We start from the raw sequence: 20,673 nt of genomic DNA, 5'->3' as shown, positions 1-20,673 counted from the left end.
TAGTCTAATTACCTTCTGCAAATAAATGATTCAGAAATAGGAAACTTGATTTGATGATAAACATTAAATATCATACATTAATGAAATATCATTCCATTTATTGTTCATTACCAAGATTTAAATGTGTTGAATACACCCTCTCAAACCCAGTTGGCAAAAGAGGTGGATAATAAATAATGACATAGCCAACTAAAGGCAGATATTCCTATTTATACACAATCATATGAAAAGGACCAAAAACTAGCCATGTGATAATCATCTTTCCTTTGGTATCACTGTGATATATCCTCATTTTATTAAATAAACGTGTATGAGAATAAGGCTCAGAGATAACATATTTAGACATAAAAAATTAAATATTAGTAATAGAGGAAACTAAACTCTGCTTATTCTGTCTTCTTAGGAGAAACATGCAACTCAAATATTTGCACTAGTTTCATTCAGAAAATTGACCACTCCACTTCTCATCTCAGCCTATTTACAGCTGAGGGTTACAGGCGACAGTCAAGCAGAGTATGGTGCCTTATCCGTAAGTGCTCAGTAAGTGACTTTTGATTAATATTTTAGCGCAAGTTCATTATAATACTAAAATATTACAACTCAAAGTGCATTTCTTGTTAACAACACCACTACAAATACAAAAAGCACACTATGTTATTTTTAAGTTTTTGTCATTCAAGACAAAAATTGAATAGCAAATCAGAGGTCATATTATTATGTATTTCAAAGAAGACAAGAAAGCCATGGAATTGGTCATTTAGTGGAATACAGAGTTTTCTTTTCTTTTAAGAGAATGAAGACCAGTGTAGATACATTTCATTAGAATGTAAATACTAGTATCTTTTTTTCTTACACTTTCGGAAATTTTGGCTATATTCATTTCCTCTATTGTTTTCTGTGCTACTATCACTATCACTGGTTTGTTTTTGCCTCTTGCGTTTATTCATCTGATAAAGGTCAGAGTCACTTGGCTGTTGGTGAGCCCATTCATAAGAGCTGGGTCCAGCCTCTAGATCTGGAACACAATTCAGTGAGGAAGACACAGAAGTGCTATTAGGAAGTGGTGCTGTCATCTCATAGTAAGGAAGCTGCAGTGCTGGATTATATGCATGCCACTGCTGTGGAAAAAACCCACATACATTCATCTACCAAAACAAGCCCACAAAGTTAAAAAAAAAAAAGAGTTAACAGTTTACATTCATTACACAAATAACCACAAGCAAATCAAACCATGTGTTGGTATAAGAAGGACAGTGACTTTTCATACTAGGGATATGGTAGTTTCCTTAAATGGTTAACATAAAGATTCAAGGTAGTGTATAGCTTACTACAATACAGATTAGTGCTGTCCTATTGAAATATAATGTAAGCCATGTATGTAGTTTTAAATCTTCTAGTAGCCACAATATGGAAATAAAAATGAAACAGGTGCAATTAAATAAGGTAATTTATTTATCCCAAAATATCCAAAATATTATCATTTCAACAAGTAACCAATATAAAAATTGTTAATGAGATATTTTACTTTTTTTATACTAAGTCTTTGAAATTTGGTGTGCCTTTTATAGCATATTTAATTTGGATGGTAAATTTTCATTGAAAATACTTCATATGAATTTAGATTACATAAAATGTAGGTGAAAAAGTAGATATACTACCCAAGTTCTTTCAAACATACTTAAAAGTTTTGCAATAACTGAATCAAGTCTGTTTTTAAATTTAAATTTTAATTAATTAAAATTAAAAAAAAAATTAAAACTCAGCTCCTTATGGATGGCTGATGGCCACCATATTGTACAGCAGTTTTCAGTTGTTAAGATAGACACTTCCTTGTTTTTAAACTAGTTTTTAACTCAAAGTAGGTTAAATATTAATAGAGATAACATGATCTTGTGTGTGTGTGTGTGTGTGTGTGTGTATTTCTCATCTCATCAAAGATAAAAAAAAAGCCAGAAAGAAGATATTGACAGTTTTAGATAAGAACTGGCAGTTTATTAATATCTCACTATAACTAAGAAAAGTTTTTTCTAAAAGTTAAATTATCAAATTTCCTTATGTTTGCAAAGTGAAAATGTCTATTTGAAAAATCTGAAGCTCACAGGTATGTTGGATTTTCGCAAGTAATCACATTCTGTGAATCAGAATACCTGTGTTATAGTCCCACATCTTTTATTAACAAGTTGTATAATCTGGGGCTTGTTGATTAATACCTCTGAACCTCAATTTTATTATGTATAAAATGAGGAGTTAGAAGAAAAAAATTTCATAAGTTCCCCTTTAACAATATAGACCATCATTATGATTTCTACGCCAGAACCGTATTTTTGAGAGTCTTTGGAAATAATGTAGTTTACTCTATCAGTTGAGAATCTTTGCCTTTAGTTAAAAGAAGAAATTTATTTAAAAAAATATCCATGTCCAAAGGCAATATATTTGTGATTGATGATTACATTTTACCAAAATGTTTCACTAAATGAAATTATTCGATTCTAAAAACATATCTTCTAAAATAGTCATTTTTTCCACTTTTTAAAATTGGAGTATAATTGCTTTACAGTGCTGTGTTAGTTTCTGCTGTACAGTGAAGTGAATCAGCTATATGTATACATACACCCCCTCCCTCTTGGACCTTCCTTCCCCTCCATCCCACCCATCTAGGTCATCACAGAGCACCGAGCTGAGCTCCCTGTGCTATACAGCAGGTTCCCACTAGCTATCTATTTTACACATGTATTTATGTCAAACCTAATCTCCCAATTGATCCCACCCTCTCCTTTCCCCTCTGTGTCCATGTGTCCATTCTCTACGTTTGCATTTCTATTCCTGCCCTGCAAATAGATTATCCGTACCATTTTTCTAGATTCTACATATATGCGTTAATATACATTTGTTTTTCTCTTTCTGACTTACTTCACTTTGTATGACAGACTCTAGGTCAATCCACATATCTACCAATGACCCAATTTCATTTCCTTTTGTGGCTGAGTAATATTCCATTGTATATATGTGCCACATCTTCTTTATCCATACATCTGTCGATGGACATTTAGGTTGTTTCTATGTTCTGGCTATTGTAAATAGTGCTGCAATGAACCCTGGGGTACATGGGTTATGGGTATATGCCCAGTAGTGGGATTTCTGGGTCATATGGTAGTTCTATTTTTTAGTTTTTTAAGGAGTCTCCATACTGTTTTATACAGTGACTGTATCAATTTAAATGAGAACTCTATAGTCAAATTTTACTTGTACCACAGTGTATCATCACTAACACCTGCCCCTTTTCTGTTGACACACTGGCTGTTTGCTTACGTACTATGTGTAGGATTTCAGACGATTGCGTTACAGCAGACTGCCATTAGGGCATAGAACTCAGGGCAGCTGCTGCCTTCATTCTAGGTTTAGATTTGAGCAGCTTAAGTTCCAAGTAGTTTTCATGTTCTTTATAGTTTGTATCATGCTACATATTGAACCAAAGGCATATCAAACTTACCATCTTTGGAAAGAAAAGATATTCCTGAGGTAAAGCTGCATTATTAATTGGAGAGAACTGCATGGGAAAGGAAGTTCTGCCCATGACTTCTTCATTTCTTGGTGGACATAAAAGAAGTAACACAAAGTTAAAATTCCTATGCATACATGTCCTTTATTCTTATAATAAGACAGGTCTTCATAATTTAAAAAAAAAGAGCTTCTCTAAAAGAACTGTATTAAGATAACTTTAAACACACAATCATTATTACACTGATAATGTAGTGACACAGCAGTACTGCAAGTCTTACTAATTGCTACATATTGAAATCTCAATATTTAGAGTCACATTTGGCTTTCTGATAGGAAAATGTTAATCAATGTTATAGTTGTATAAAGACAAAGAACACTTAGATACGAAGAAAGCAAAGCAAGTCCTTAATAATCACCAAGGGTACATTCAATCTTCTACAAAAAAAAAAAGTGAAAGGTAGAAATTTTCTCAATTTATTTTTGAAGAAATCTTCACTGTTTAACTACAAAAATTATGTTCTTTCCTAAATGGTCTGCTGATGTTAACATGAACACATAATATTTGCTTATTTCTTCCACACACTATTTAAAACAATACCAATCGCTAATTTAAAGGCAGTAGTGTCCTAAAGTTTTATTTATACATGTAATATTTGCTTCTATCAAGATGTCTAATAAATTCCAATGGTACGCATACTGACTAGACTCTACAGCTAGTCATTAGTCTACTTGCTCCATAGTATTCCACAATTCTAATGCTAATACTACTAATCTTAGGACAGGAAGTTTACTGTGGGGAAGGGTGAAATTAATACAGGCAGGTGGAGGCAAAGGCAGGAGAACAACAGGAAGCAGTCAGATTGATAGGCATTGGTAAGTGGTGAGAGTAGTATCACAGAAGCCAGTGGAAGACGCATTTCATTAAGGAAATAATTAGTGTCGGGTGTTACAGAACAGTAAACTGGGTAAGCACCAAAACTACTCAATTGTTGATCAGAAGGTTCCTGATAACCTTTAAAAGAACAACTTCCACATAACAATGGGGTTAAGAAGTGAATAGGAGGTAAGGATGCGAAAGATTATTTTTCAGTGAGAGGAAGGGGAAAAATATAACAGCATGATTTGGAGGTAGAGTTCAAGGAGATTGGAACATGTGTGTGGGGTAAGTGATGGAAAAGAAACAAGATAAAAAGTGCAATGAAGTTATAGAGTGGGGAAGATACAACCCAGTAACACAGGTGGTGAGATTAGCACCGTTATGAAAACAGCTGTAGACTTTCTAAAACCATTATCTTTCCTATGTGAATCTCAGGGCATGCACAGTTGTCTCCACAGAGGAATCACATGTAAATTGGGAAGAGCTGTGAGTTGAACCATGTCAACTCAAAATTTATATGTTGAAGTTCTAACCCCCAACACTTCAGAATGTGACCTTATTTGGAAATAGCATTGTTGCAGATGTAATTAGCTAAGAGGAGGTCATACTGGAGTAGGATGGGCTAAACAGGTACCCTTACTTATTATAATCAAAAGGGGAAATTTGGAGACGGATGCACACAGGGAGAACACCATATGAAGATGAAGGCAGAGAGCCGGGTGATGCTTGTACAAGCCAAGGAATATCAAAGATTGCCAACAAACCGGGAGAAGCTATGAGAGAGGAACAGAACAGACTTTCTCACAGCCCTCATAAAGAAATCTAGGGGGCATCCGGAAGATGGCGGAAGAGTAAGACGCGGAGATCACCTTCCTCCCCACAGATACATCAGAAATTCATCTACACGTGGAACAACTCCTACAGAACACTTATTGAACGCTGACAGAAGACCTCAGAACCCCCAAAAGGCAAGAAACTCCCCACATACCTGGGTAGGGCAAAAGAAAAAAAGAATAAACAGAGACAAAAGGAGAGGGACGGGACCTGCACCAGTGGGAGGGAGCCGTGAAGGAGGAATGGTTTCCACACACTAGAAGCCCCTTCGTGGGCAGAGACTGCGGGTGGCGGAGGGGGAAAGCTTCAGAGTAGTGGAGGAGAGCGGAGCAACAGGGGTGTGGAGGGCAAAGCAGAGAGATTCCGGCAGAGGATCGGTGCCCTCAGGCACTCACCAGCCCGAGAGGCTTGTCTGCTCGGCTGCCGGGGCGGTCGGGGCTGGGAGCTGAGGCTCGGGTATCGGGTTTCAGTCGGAGCGCAGGGAGAGGACTGGGGCTGGCGGCGGGAAGACAGCCTGAAGGGGTTAGTGCACCACGGCTAGCCTGGAGGGAGTACGGGAAAAGTCTGGAGCTGCCGAAGAGGCAAGAGACTTTTTCTTCCCTCTTTCTTTCCTGGTGCGCGAGGAGAGGGGGTTAAGAGCGCTGCTTAAAGGAGCTCCAGAGACGGGCGCGAACCGCGGCTAAAGGCGCGGACCCCGGAGACGGGCGTGGGACGCTGGGGCTGCTGCTGCCGCCGCCAAGAGGCCTGGGTGCGAGCGCAGGTCACTGTCCATGGCCCCTTTCCGGGGAGCCTGTGCAGCCCGCCACTGCCGGGGTCCCGGGATCCAGGGACGGCTTCCCCGGGAAAGCGAATGGAGCGCCTCGGGCTGGTGCAATGTCACGCCGGCCTCTGCCGCCGCAGGCTCGCCCCGCACTCTGTGCCCCTCCCTCCCCTCGGCCTGAGTGAGCCAGAGCCCCCGAATCAGCGGCTCCTTTAAACCCGTCCTGTTTGAGCGAAGAACAGACACCCTCCTGTGAACTACACGGAGAGGCGGGGCCAAATCCAAAGCTGAGGCCCGGGAGCTGTGAGAACAAAGAAGAGAAAGGGAAATCTCTCTGGGCAGCCTCCGAAGCAGCGGATTAAAGCTCCACAATCAACTTGATGTACCCTGCATCTGTGGAATACATGAATAGACAACGAATCATCCCAAATTGAGGAGGTGGACTTTGAGAACAAGATTTAAGATTTTTTCCCCTTTTCCTCTTTTTACAACGAATTATCCCAAATTGAGGAAGTGGACTTTGAGAGCAAGATTTAAGACTTTTTCCGCTTTTCCTCTTTTTACAACGAATTATCCCAAATTGAGGAGGCGGACTTTGAGAGCAAGATTTACGATTTTTTTCCCCTTGTTCTCTTCTTGTGAATGTGTATGTGTATGCTTCTGTGTCAGATTTTCTCTGTATAGCTTTGCTTCCACCATTTGTCCCCGGCTTCTATCCGTCTGTTTTTTTTTTTTAATTTTTTTTTAATAATTACTTTTTTATTTTACTAACGCTACTATATTTTATCATACTTTATTCTATTTTACATTATCTTCTCTCTTTCTCTTTTTCCTACCTCCCCTTCCTCCCTCCCTACCCCCTTTCGTTCTTTCTTTCTTTCCTCCCTCCCTCCCTCCTTCCTGTCTTTCTCTCTTTCTTTCCTTCCTCGCTCCCTCCGTTTCTCCCTTTCTTTTCTTTCCTTCCTCCCTCCCTCCTTTCTTTCTTCCTTCCTTCCTTCCTTTCTTTCCTTCTTTCTTTCTCTCTTTCTTTCTTCTACTAATTATTTCTTTCTACTTTTTCTCCCTTTTATTCTGAGCTGGGTAGATGAAAGGCTCTTGGTGCTGCAGCCAGGAGTCAGTGCTGTGCGTCTGAAGTGGGAGACCCAACTTCACGACAAGGGTCCACAAGAGACCTCCCAGCTCCACATAATATCAAGCAGCGAAAATCTCCCAGAGATCTCCATCTCAACACCAGCACCCAGCTTCACTCAACGACCAGCAAGCTACAGTGCTGGTCGTGCTATGCCAAGCAACTAGCAAGATAGGAACACAACACCACCCATTAGCAGAGAGGCTGCCTAAAAATTTAATAAGGACACAGGCACCCCAAAACACACTACTAGATGTGGACCTGTCCACCAGAAAGACAAGATCGAGCCTCATCCACCAGAACACAGGTACTAGTCCCCTCCTATAGGAAGCCTACACAACCCACTGAAACAACCTTAGCCACTGGGGACAGACACCAAAAACAACGGGACTACGAATCTGCAGCCTGCAAAAAGGAGACTCCAAACACAGTAAGATAAGCAAAATGAGAAGACAGAAAAACACACAGCAGGTGAAGGAGCAAGATAAAAACCCACCAGACCTAACAAATGAAGAGGTAATAGGCATTCTACCTGAAAAACAATTCAGAATAATGATAGTAAAGATGATCCAAAATCTTGGAAATAGAATAGACAAAATGCAAGAAACAGTAAACAAGGACCTAGAAGAACTAAAGATGAATCAAGCATCGATTATAAACACAATAGATGAAATGGAAAATACTCTAGATGGGATCAATAGCAGAATAACTGAGGCAGAAGAACGGATAAGTGAGGTGGAAGATAAAATAGTGGAAATAACTGCAGCAGAGCAGAATAAACAAAAAAGAATGAAAAGAACAGAGGGCAGTCTCAGAGACCTCTGGGACAACATTAAACGCACCAACATTCGAATTATAGGGGTTCCAGAAGAAGAAGAGAAAAAGAAAGGGACTGAGAAAATATTTGAAGAGATTATAGTTGAAAACTTCCTTAATATGGGAAAGGAAATAGTTAATCAAGTCCAGGAGGCACAGAGAGTCCCATACAGAATAAATCCAAGGAGAAATATGCCAAGACACATATTAATCAAACTGTCAAAAATTAAACACAAATAAATCATATTAAAAGCAGCAAGGGAAAAACAACAAATAACACACAAGGGAATCCCCATCAGGTTAACAGCTGATCTCTCAGCAGAAACTCTACAAGCCAGAAGGGAGTAGCAAGACATATTTAAAGTGATGAAAAAGAAAAACCTGCAACCAAGATTACTCTACCCAGCAAGGATCTCATTCAGATTTGATGGAGAAATTAAAACGTTTACAGACAAGCAAAAGCTGAGAGAGTTCAGCACCACCAAACCAGCTTTACAACAAATGCTAAAGGAACTTCTCTAGGCAAGAAACACTATAGAAGGAAAATACCTACAATAACGAACCCAAAACAATTAAGGAAATGGGAATAGGAACATACATATCAATAATTACCTTAAATGTAAATGGACTAAATGCTCACAACAAAAGACACAAATTGGCTGAATGGATACAAAAACAAGACCCATATATATGCTGTCTACAAGAGACCCACTTCAGACCTAGAGACACATACAGATTGAAAGTAAGGGGATGGAAAAAGATATTCCATGCAAATGGAAATCAAAAGAAAGCTGGAGTAGCAATTCTTATATCAGACAAAATAGACTTTAAAGTAAAGACTATTAGAAGAGACAAAGAAGGACACTACATGATGATCAAGGGATCGATCCAAGAAGAAGATATAACAATTGTAAATATTTATGTACCCAACATAGGAGCACCTCAATACATAAGGCAAATACTAACAGCCATAAAAGGGGAAATCGACAGTAACACACTCATAGTAGGGGACTTTAACACCCCACTTTCACCAATGGACAGATCATCCAAAATGAAAATAAATCAGGAAACACAAGCTTCAAATGATACATTAAACAAGATGGACTTAATTGATATTTATAGGACATTCCATCCAAAAACAACAGAATACACATTTTTCTCAAGTGCTCATGGAACATTCTCCAGGATAGATCATATCTTGGGTCACAAATCAAGCCTTGGTAAATGTAAGAAAATTGAAATTGTATCAGGTATCTTTTCCGACCACAATGCTATGAGACTGGACATCAATTACAGGAAAAGATCTGTAAAAAATACAAACACATGGAGGCTAAACAATACACTACTTAATAATGAAGTGATCACTGAAGAAATCAAAGAGGAAATCAAAAAATACCTAGAAACAAATGACAATGGAGACATGACGACCCAAAACCTATGAGACGCAGCAAAAGCAATTCTAAGGGGGAAGTTTATAGCAATACAATCCCACCTTAAGAAACAGGAAACAACTCGAGTAAACAACCTGACCCTGCACCTAAAGCAATTAGAGAAAGAAGAACAAAAGACCCCCAGAGTTAGCAGGAGGAAAGAAATCATAAAGATCAGATCAGAAATAAATGAAAAAGAAATGAAGGAGATGATAGCAAAGATCAATAAAACTAAAAGCTGGTTCTTTGAGAAGATAAACAAAATTGATTAACCATTAGCCAGACTCATCAAGAAAAAAAGAGAGAAGACTCAAATCAATAGAATTAGAAATGAAAAAGGAGAAGTAACAACTGACACTGCAGAAATACAAAAGATCATGAGAGATTACTACAAGCAACTCTATGCCAATAAAATGGACAACCTGGAAGAAATGGACAAATTCTTAGAAAAGCACAACTTTCTGAGACTGAACCAGGAAGAAAATACAGACAGACGAATCACAAGTACTGAAATTGAAACTGTGTTTAAAAATCTTCCAACAAACAAAAGCCCAGGACCAGATGGCTTCACAGGCGAATTCTATGAAACATTTAGAGAAGAGCTAACACCTATCCTTCTCAAACTCTTCCAAAATATAGCAGAGGGAAGAACACTCCCAAACTCATTCTACGAGGCCACCATCACCTTGATACCAAAACCAGGCAAGGATGTCACAAAGAAAGAAAACTACAGGCTAATATCACTGATGAACATAGATGCAAAAATCCTCAACAAAATACTAGCAAACAGAATCCAACAGCCCATTAAAAGGATCGTACACCAAGATCAATTGGGGTTTATTCCAGGAATGCAAGGATTCTTCAATACACGCAAATCAATGAATGTGATACACCATATTAACAAATTGAAGGAGAAAAAACATATGATCATCTCAATAGATGCAGAGAAAGTTTCGACAAAATTCAACACCCATTTATGATAAAAACCCTGCAGAAAGTAGGCATAGAGGGAACTTTCCTCAACATAATAAAGGCCATATATGACAAACCCACAGCCAACATCGTCCTCAATGGTGAAAAACTGAAACCATTTCCACTAAGATCAGGAACAAGACAAGGCTGCCCACTCTCACCACTCTTACTCAACATAGTTTTGGAAGTTTTAGCCACAGCAATAAGAGAAGAAAAGGAAATAAAAGGAATCCAAATTGGAAAAGAAGAAGTAAAGCTGTCACTGTTTGCAGATGACATGATAGTATACATAGAGAATCCTAAAGATGCTACCAGAAAACTACTAGAGCTAATTAATGAATTTGGTAAAGTAGCAGGATACAAAATTAATGCACAGAAATCTCTGGCATTCCTGTACACTAATGTTGGAAAATCTGAAAGTGAAATCAAGAAAACACTCCCATTTACCATTGCAACAAAAAGAATAAAATATCTAGGAATAAACCTACCTAAGGAGACAAAAGACCTGTATGCAGAAAATTATAAGACACTGATGAAAGAAATTAAAGATGATACAAAGAGATGGAGAGATATACCATGTTCCTGGATTAGAAGAATCAATATTGTGAAAATGACTCTACTACCCAAAGCAATCTACAGATTCAATGCAATCCCTATCAAACTACCACTGGCATTTTTCACAGAACTAGAACAAAAAATTTCAAAATTTGTTTGGACAAACAAAAGACCCCGAATAGCCAAAGCAATCTTGAGAACGAAAAATGGAGCTGGAGGAATCAGGCTCCCTGACTTCAGGCTCTACTACAAAGCTACAGTAATCAAGACAAGTGTGGTACTGGCACAGAAACAGAAAGATAGATCAATGGAACAGGATAGAAAGCCCAGAGATAAACCCATGCATATATGGTCAACTTATCTTTGATAAAGGAGGCAGGAATGTACAGTGGAGAAAGGACAGCCTCTTCAATAAGTGGTGCTGGGAAGACTGGACACGGACATGTAAAAATATGAGATTAGATCATTCCCTAACAGCACACAAAAATAAGCTCAAAATGGATTAAAGACCTAAATGTAAGGCCAGAAACTATCAAACTCTTAGAGGAAAACATAGGCAGAACACTCTATGACATAAATCACAGCAAGATCCTTTTGGACCCACCTCCTAGAGAAATGGAAATAAAAACAAAGATAAACAAATGGGACCTAATGAAACTTCAAAGCTTTTGCACAGCAAAGGAAACCATAAACAAGACCAAAAGACAACCCTCAGAATGGGAGAAAATATTTGCAAATGAAGCAACTGACAAAGGATTAATCTCCAAAATTTACAAACAGCTCATGCAGCTGAATAGCGAAAAAACAAACAACCCCATCCAAAAATGGGCAGAAGACCTAAAGAGGCATTTCTTCAAAGAAGATATACAGACTGCCAACAAACACATGAAAGAATGCTCAACATCATTAATCATTAGAGAAATGCAAATCAAAACTACAATGAGATATCATCTCACACCAGTCAGAATGGCCATCATCAAAAAATCTAGAAACAATAAATGCTGGAGAGGGTGTGGAGAAAAGGGAACACTCTTGCACTGCTGGTGGGAATGTGAATTGGTACAGCCACTATGGAGAACAGTATGGAGGTTCCTTAAAAAACTACAAATAGAACTACCATATGACCCAGCAATCCCTCTACTAGGCACATGCCCTGAGAAAACCATAATTCAAAAAGAGACATGTACCAAAATGTTCATTGCAGCTCTATTCACAATAGCCCGGAGATGGAAACAACCTAAGTGTCCATCATCGGATGAATGGATAAAAAAGATGTGGCACATATATACAATGGAATATTACTCAGCCATAAAAAGAAATGAAATTGAGCTATTTGTAATGAGGTGGATAGACCTAGAGTCTGTCATACAGAGTGAAGTAAGTCAGAAAGAGAAAGACAAATACCATATGCTAACACATATATATGCAATTTAAGAAAAAAAATGTCATGAAGAACCTAGGGGTGAAACAGGAATAAAGACACAGACCTACTTGAGAATGGACTTGAGGATATGGCGAGGGGGAAGGGTAAGCTGTGACACGGACATGGACATATATACAGTACCAAACGTAAGGTAGATAGATAGTGGGAAGCAGCCGCATAGCACAGGGAGATCAGCTCGGTGCTTTGTGACTGCCTGGAGGGGTGGGATAGGGAGGGTGGGAGGGAGGGAGACGCAAGAGGGAAGGGAAGTGGGAACAGATGTATATGTATGACTGATTCACTTTGTTATAAAGTAGAAACTAAAAAAAAAAAAAAGAAATCTAGCAGACACCTTGATCTTGGACTTTGAGGCTTCAGAACTGTGAGAGAATTCATTTCTGTGTTTAAGCACTCTGTTTGCAGTACTTTTTATGGTAGCCTTAGCATGCTAATACAGGAACTATTTATTAAAAACAGAACTATTTATTGCCTAAGAGGCAATAACAAGCACAAAAACCCATTTCCAAGAAGGACTATAGGGTATAACAAGTGCACCATTTTTCTCTGCACAACACTTCTAGAACATGATAACCTTTTCCCATTCTTCCTTTATAACGCAGCACATACTAGAAGAATAAGATACAACCAGTGAAGTGGAGTATTATGGAATATACACATATTTCTGATCTTCTACCCTAGAATTTGTGATGATTAAAAGTACATCAAACGTAAGTAGAGAATGCGAGTTACTCCCATCTTCTAGCTGTTTATCTAGTTTTTCTTCTTCTGTCCCAAACCTAGCAATAGCTTTTTTCCAAACTCCTGAGAAAAAAGAGGTATCTTTTCCCACTAGAAGAAGAGGGGAAGCTTTTATATTACATAAATGCCTCAATTCATGAGTCCATAGTTCCTCTCATATGAAGGAAGTGAATCACTACCTCTTTTTGCTAACATTCGCTGAAAGTATTTACTGGATACTTGCTATGTGCTCAGTATTTTAAATACCTTGAATTTATTATAAAATTTGATTCTCACAATAACCTTCTGAGGTACTATCCTCATTTTAGAGATGGGGTACAGTGTGATAATCTGTCCAAGGTTAATAAAGTGACAGAGGCAGGATTCAAATTCAGGCAGTCTGGTTTCAGTACCTATTTTGTCTTTATTTCACTGATAAAGAAATGTTGGGGAGAATGAAGACATGGAGCACACCGCGTTACACTTGGAGTGCAGTACTTCTCCTAAAGATAAGACTGGGAAATCGTCAGTTCTAAGAGGCCACTCTTCCATGCCTAGGAGGGCTGATATAGTTAGCAGGCATGGGAGGTTCAGCTGTTGTTAGCCTACTGGAGAATACTCAGTTCTGCTACAGAAAACAAGAAAAAAACAGGGATGGATGAAACTCACAAGAAATGCTTAGGGTAGCCTTTAAGTAAGCTACACTGATGCAGCTGATGCAGCAGAGAAACAGGGTCTACGAATATTAGTGTAGCCAGAACTCAGCTAAAACGAGTTTATGAGATAGCAATGAAACTGTGTTAGAAACAGAATAAGCAAGTGGCTTGGGAGACACAGGCAGAATTCATAATATATATTAAATATGCATAATAAATAACTTAGTATGTTTTAAGAGATGCCACAGATAGATCCGATAGAAAATATGATGGAATAAGATTGTTACTCATAGAAAGAAAGGGAAGGAAATACCTAGTCCTTATCACGGCACCTATGGGCTAACAGTTTTGCTGCTTTTCTTGTTTTTGTTCTGCCTAAGAAACTCAGATAGAACCTGTGAGCATCTAGCTCCTTCTGTAGCCAGGTGTATTTGCCCCTATGTCTTTTTTTTTTTTTTTTTTTTTTTGCGGTATGCGGGCTTCTCACTGTTGTGGCCTCTCCCGTTGCGGAGCACAGGCTCTGTACGCGCAGGCTCCACCGCCATGGCTCACGGGCCTTGCCGCTCCGCGGCATGTGGGATCTTCCTGGACCGGGGCTCGAACTTGTGTCCCCTGAATTGGCAGGCGGACTCTCAACCACTGCGCCACCAGGGAAGCCCACCCCTATGTCTTTTTGAGAGAGCAAGTGAGTGAAACTAGCTCCGGGAACTTTCTATCTGAATGGAATTCGTTACTCAAACCTCAACTCTAGGGTTCATGACCACACTATCAGTGGGAAAGGTTGATGCAGCACAGAGAGAAACAGGGCATATGAATACTAGTGTAATCAGAACTCAGCTAGTATGCTTCTTTCACCCATTTATGCTAACTATCCAGTATCTTTCCTTTTGCTTTTCACTATCCAGTGTCTTTCCTTTTGCTTTTGACTGCATCTTTTAAATTGTTTTACTAAATGGTGTTATTTGAGCATCTTATTTGGTTTGGGAGACTTTCTGTTCCATGACCTTTGGGATAGCTGAACTGAGAGTGTCCTTGCAGGCTACCATTGCATTGAGAAATCAGCCTACACAAAACTTGAGAATATTTTGAAAATTAACATAGAGAAGTTTTTAAAAATAGTAACATAAACAGGAGAGTGGCTTAATGTCAGAAGGCTTAATTTTAAGCCTAGCAACTATCACTTTTTCATCTTTGTGCCCTTGGCAATTAGTTAACTTTTGCATCTCTATGTTTATTCAAGTATAAAATATGGATAATAGTGACTCTGTGATCCATCGCAATGAGACTCTGGATGCTTAAGTGATTTAACAGTTATGAAAAGTACACAGTAACCTATAAAGAATGCCACAAATATATATCTCTGCCACCTACTGCAGAAAATATTGACTAAACTTTAAATGAAAATATTTTCTGTCACTTTTCATGTTTTCAGGAAAAATGAATTCCTTAATATTATCCTATGTCTAAAGAGTAAGGTTTTACAGTAGTCCAGAATATATAAGAACCCTTCCTGGCATGAGACCATATTTATTTGCTTTACCTTTGTGAAAAAAATACTTTTAATTACCTGTAGCTGTGTGAATTTATCTTGACACAGCTCTCAAAACTTTGGTTAGCTGGATCACAAGAGCGAGAGCTCCCTTTAAAAGAAACAGAATAACAGATTACTTCATGTTACAAGTTTTTGGAGTTCTCACATTAAACCATTTTTAAAAATTCCATATAAGATACATGAATATATCTTTGATCTCCAAGTAATATTTATAGGTTGTTTACATCACTATAAATGGCTAAATTATAACCAAGCTTTGTCCAAAGCAATGGGGGTAGAAAATAATTATGTTGACATGGGGCCATATAAGACAGGTGATGCTATTTGGTTCTACTCACCTGGAAACTAAAAATGTCAAATACACACCTGGAAACTAAAAATGGCAAATAATCAGTGTTATTTGCCTCCTGCGTAGAAGGCATGAGTTCTCTAAACTGTACTGACAAAAGTGAATGCAACCTGACAGAGGATAATGAGCAGCTGGCTGGGGATGTGTCAGAACATGATATGGCCTGGCCCGTTTTACCAGTCAGTATGAGTTAACGGGACAGTACATGAGAGCGTGATGCAACCAATTAATTATCTTTGCAAAAACAAAACAAAATGAAATGCAAAGTTATGCTTTTCCTTTGCAACAACACATTGTTTCCTTATTCTTATTTATTTTTTTTAGTATAGCAAGAAGAATAAAAACCAAACAAACAAGAGATACATCAATAAACCTGAATCATTAGGGGAGGTAGGCAACATAAGCATTGCAAACATTGCAGCAAAAGCATAAGCATTGCCTCTATCAGTCCCTCAAACTATGAAAGGGCTAGAGCAATAGTACAATGTTCTCTGGGCATCTAATCAAAGATGATCAGTTCTTGACATGTAGCAGGAGAAGGCGTTTGAGGCTGTTCATGTCAGGAAGCTTTCTTCCATTAAGGGTCAGCCTTTGGCCAGCTGCTTTTACAGGGACTCAGATCCAGGGTGATATGTATAGCATGGTAACACCAGGAGAAGGACTAGGCACCCACCCTATCCTCCAAATAGTAGATATTTGATACCATTGACAAGAAGATCAGCAAATAGCCTTGCTATATAGAAGCTAGAGTTGTGTGTCCCCAGTTCATTTAGATTTGTTTAATTCTTAACAGCCAATAGCAACTATCATAGCTATTTGCTGGCTGACATTAAAATAGAACATTTAAAATTTTAATACAGAAAAGATGCTATAGAGTTGGCAACCTAATTGGTAATATTAACTAATTGCATAACATTATGAATGTGTTCTGAGAAATTTTAAGAGACTACAGGGGCACTCTTTTGGTCTTAGGCTATAATATAGAAAATAAAAATGTTTACAACTCTGGGAACAGCACCACCAACAAAACACACTTGGAAGATTCATCAGTGACAAAACCTACCAAATCGATACTGCACATTAATTGGTCTTCCATATAAACGAATTCCATTCAGCAAAGCTATGGCATAAGACACCGATTCTGGGTGTTTAAAGCAGACAAACCCAAAAGACTTCGGCTTTCCTTCTCTGTCTTTGCAGATAGTCACTTTGGTTAATGGCCCAGCCTGTAAGAAACTTAAAAATTATTTTCTCATAAATCTAAAGATTTTTTTACACTGAGAAAATCAAGTATACTCAACTTTAGACTAAAAAAAAAAAATCTGTTAGCAATAACAGCTTTATGTAGCTCTGTTAATAATGTATTTTCCTAACAATAAATATCATACTTACACTTTCTTGGCATTTTTCTGGCTCATTAAAAAACATTTATGGTGTTAAGATCAGGAAATTTTAGGTAATAGTTCCAAATCTTAAAAGGAAAGATATGTTACCTTTATGTTAGGCCTAACAAAACAATTTAGAGTGCATTTAAATCTAAGGTTAAAATACTACTTTGTCTCCACACATATTAGCAGTGTATAACTCAAAAATAAGTGAAATGACAAACCCAATGTTCTTTGACTTATCATAAAGAAACCGGTAACATTACGTCAAAGCCTAATTTTTTCTGACAAGATTAAACATTTTCACAGGAGAAACTAAATTTTTGATCTATATAGAAACTGTATTTTGATCTGGTAATCCCATTTGGTAAATATTCCCAAAGGGAAAAATGTTTTAATATGTTTAACACTTTTAGGTAGGTGCATTATTTATAAGAATGAAAAATGAGGAAGGCTCTAAATCCAACAACAGGAGAATATTACTCCATGGTGTATTATTAAAATAGAATAAAATAAATTGAAAATATTCAGATTTTATTGATAATAAAACCTATAATTAGCAATACAGAGTAAAAAAGCAGAGTCAACTATTGTAAAATATGTTAATTACAACCAAAAGAATATTACCTCTCCACCATGATAGTGATTTGAGTTAGTGCTCACCAAGACTCACAATAGCTAAGAGTTAATGGTGAACGGCTCATAGTTTTCCATTGCACTTTAATGATTGATTACTGATCTCTGTTGAGTTCGATAAGTATATTAAGAAATTGTTTTTAGTCTAAAGAAAAATGTTAATTATGGTCTTCAAAATGATGCTGTATTTTAAGATTCAATCTTTTTTTATTCTCTACTTTCCCAGAGAGTAGCTCATCCTCCCTTCTGTCTTCAAGAGCCACTGCATCAACAAATCTATTTTTCCCACTCATGCCTCATTCATGGAGACAGTCTCCTAGAGACCTCCATGTGATTGTGTTTCAAACTCAACATATTTGAAACTGAATTCATTATCTTTCCCCTTGAAATCTCTACGTCAGTATTTCTTGGTTAAAAGTACAAAGATATTGAAACTGATTTCCACTCTTCCAAGGATAAGCAGAAATTTGAAAGAAACCAGTAAAAAGGATAACTATATATAGTAATAAAACAAATCAAGTTTAATCAGTACTTTTCCACTGCTGATATTAAATATATGAAATCGCAAACGGACAGAATGTGCTTACATGCTTTGAGTTTCACAAATTCAAAACTATGCCCGTGCATTTTTAAAGATAAAGTCCAACAAGAAGGATTGCTGGTAGCAATAATCACATCAAAACTTTTTAGTCTCTTTAAAACAAAATGAAACACATAAACAGTGTGGCCAGTTGTCAAGATCTGCTAACTTCTGTTGGGTTGAAGCCTTCCTAAAAGATATCTCACTTTAGCAAATTCTTCTAGAATACAGAAGGGCTTAGGCAAAAATGCAGATGTATGCTTGGTTGTCTGAACTGTTAAAAGAGATGAATATTTTGTTTAGGGAGAAATTATAAACAATGAGATCTACCTATCTATCTTGTAGATCCACATACAACTGATATAGATCCAGTCCCTACTGACTAGAAAGAATATACGTGCATGGGGGCCTTCATGCCTATCCCATTCCCCTCATCAGTCCCCTCTGTTCCTTTTTTGTTGGCTCAACATGAAAGAAGCCTCCTGGAGAAAAAGAACTGTACTTTTTCTTTCTTTCTCTCTCTCTTCCCCTCCTTCCCTCCCTTCCTCCCTCTCTCCCTACCTTCCTTCCCCCCTCCCTTTTTTTAAGTTAAAATGATAAGTTTCAAGTAATACTGGGAGAAAAAATAACCATAGGACAAGACAAGTATTAGAGTAGATTAAAAAGGATGAGTTTAAAAACGATGGCAGGTTAGAAGAATAAGAATAAAAGCCTTAAAATCAACAATATTTTTCAAATAATAAAAATGTTTTATGTCCAGGAAAGGAAACTGAGTTCCTGGAGGAAATTCTATCAAATTGTATCTGTAATTAACAGAGGGGTGCTTTAGTTCCCAGATGAAGGTAGAGCCTTTCAGAAACTACATAAGGAACGCCTTTCACCTCCGGTACTCATACTTAGCCTTTGATATTTAGTTTTGCTATTGCTCCCTTTGAACTTGCCCTTATTCTGATAGGAGGAAGTCACTCTTGATTTCTCTTGATGTTAGTACCAGTAGGATTATTGATAGTAACAGTAGTGACATTAGTAGTGGCAGCAGCAGCAAACACTTAGTAAGGGCCAGGTTCAGTTTTGTTTTATCTGGATTCGTTTATTCAATCTTCACACCACATCATATTGTGGATACTATTACTCCCATTGACATTTGAGGAAACTGGGCACTGAGCTATTCATTTACTTGGCCAAAGTCACATTGCTGACATCAGAATTCACACTCTAAACAACTTTTCTATACTATGTGTCCCTCTTTTTTGCAGATTAACTTAAATCATGGTAATTAATTTGAAACTTCTCCTTTTAGGAAGACCAAGGGCTGTCTCTTAAATTTGTATGTCCAGCACCTTCCTTACTGTTTGTCACATAATTGTGGATCATTAAATGGTTAAATGAATGGCTGAATGAAGACATCTCTTTAGCAAGTGAGACCTATGTGTATACAGTAGGTGAGTGTTTACAGGAGACAGGAGTTTTAATCCTGGAGGTACCAGGTCTGGAAAAGTTTTCATAAGATCCTCTTGGTATGAAATAAAGGGAACTGGCCAGGAAATCAATTGGTCACAGTCGTGATTTGGCTGCCCAAATCATTTCAAATCTCGTTTATCATTCTGGAGTAAAAATACTTGCCGTGTAAAAGGGCTTGGGGGGAATAAGTAATGTATATGGAAACATGTTAAAATATATTCCTCTCATTTCGCGGGATGTAAGGCGTGAGGTGCTTATTACCTGAAGCAAGACAGTGACAGGGCTGTTTTGTGTTTTGCCTGAACACACCCAAGGCCCAGGCAGCCTCTGAAAAGCCCTTACTCAGGGCTGGGGGTTGAAGGGAGCCCAGTCACTGCTCACCCCAGGACTCTGCAGTGGGGATGGGATGCGGAACGGATGGGGAAGGGGCGCACTCTGTCACTTCACTACCCAGTTGCTCACCTGGTGACAGGTGCGCCAAAGCGGAACTAAATTAAAACCAAGGCACAGGATGGGGCGGGAAGAGGGCCGGGCTCCGGATGGTTCAGGTGCGGCCCGCCCCTCTGGCTGCGCTTCCGGCTCGACGCGCCCCGCCCCTCAGCCACCCCTTCTCCGCCGACAGTACCTGAAGGAACAGCTCGTAAAGAATCTCTTCCCGCACTCGGGCCTCTAAATTTCCCACAAACACCGTCCTGTCGGCTTCCTCCTGAGCAGGGAACATGCCTTCGCCTCGGCCCAAGAACTGAGGAGGCCTCGAGACGACGCCCCCTCTCCTCACCAGCGGAGCCGGCTCCGAGAGTAAACGCGCAAGGGGCGGAGCGAGGCTGCGGCGACACGCCCCCAGCACCCCGTGGTTACCGCCCAGCGCGCCTTCGCCGCGCCCCGGATCGGCTGGGACCTTGGGAGAGTGAGTGAGAATAAGTAAGATTAGTGTGCAAGGGGCGTTGACCTCTTGCTTATGGAGGTTCCTTCATTTTCCAGGGCACGACATTATGAATTGATTTTGGATTTATTCAACA

At 38.6% G+C, this 20,673-nt stretch overlaps 1 protein-coding gene across 2 annotated transcripts; it reads right to left on the bottom strand.

The window, feature by feature from the left end:
• Positions 1-833: 833 nt before the first annotated feature.
• Positions 834-20,375, bottom strand: RBM11 (RNA binding motif protein 11; the record flags this gene model as incomplete). Of its 2 annotated transcripts, none has more annotated exons than XM_079704386.1 (5): positions 834-1,145; positions 3,491-3,587; positions 15,259-15,331; positions 16,656-16,818; positions 20,280-20,375. In XM_079704386.1, the coding sequence occupies 5 exons, from the start codon at positions 20,373-20,375 to the stop codon at positions 834-836; spliced, it is 741 nt and encodes a 246-aa protein (XP_079560512.1). The 2 variants fall into 2 exon arrangements, with proteins under 2 accessions (XP_079560512.1, XP_079560513.1); XM_079704387.1 differs by having other exon boundaries at positions 834-1,118.
• Positions 20,376-20,673: the final 298 nt, after the last annotated feature.

Source organism: Hyperoodon ampullatus, assembly GCF_949752795.1.
Source record: "Hyperoodon ampullatus genome assembly, chromosome: 5".
NCBI classification, from domain to species: domain Eukaryota; kingdom Metazoa; phylum Chordata; class Mammalia; order Artiodactyla; family Ziphiidae; genus Hyperoodon; species Hyperoodon ampullatus.
Note: the sequence above shows the minus strand (reverse complement) of the source record. Positions and strands in the feature narration are given on the sequence as shown.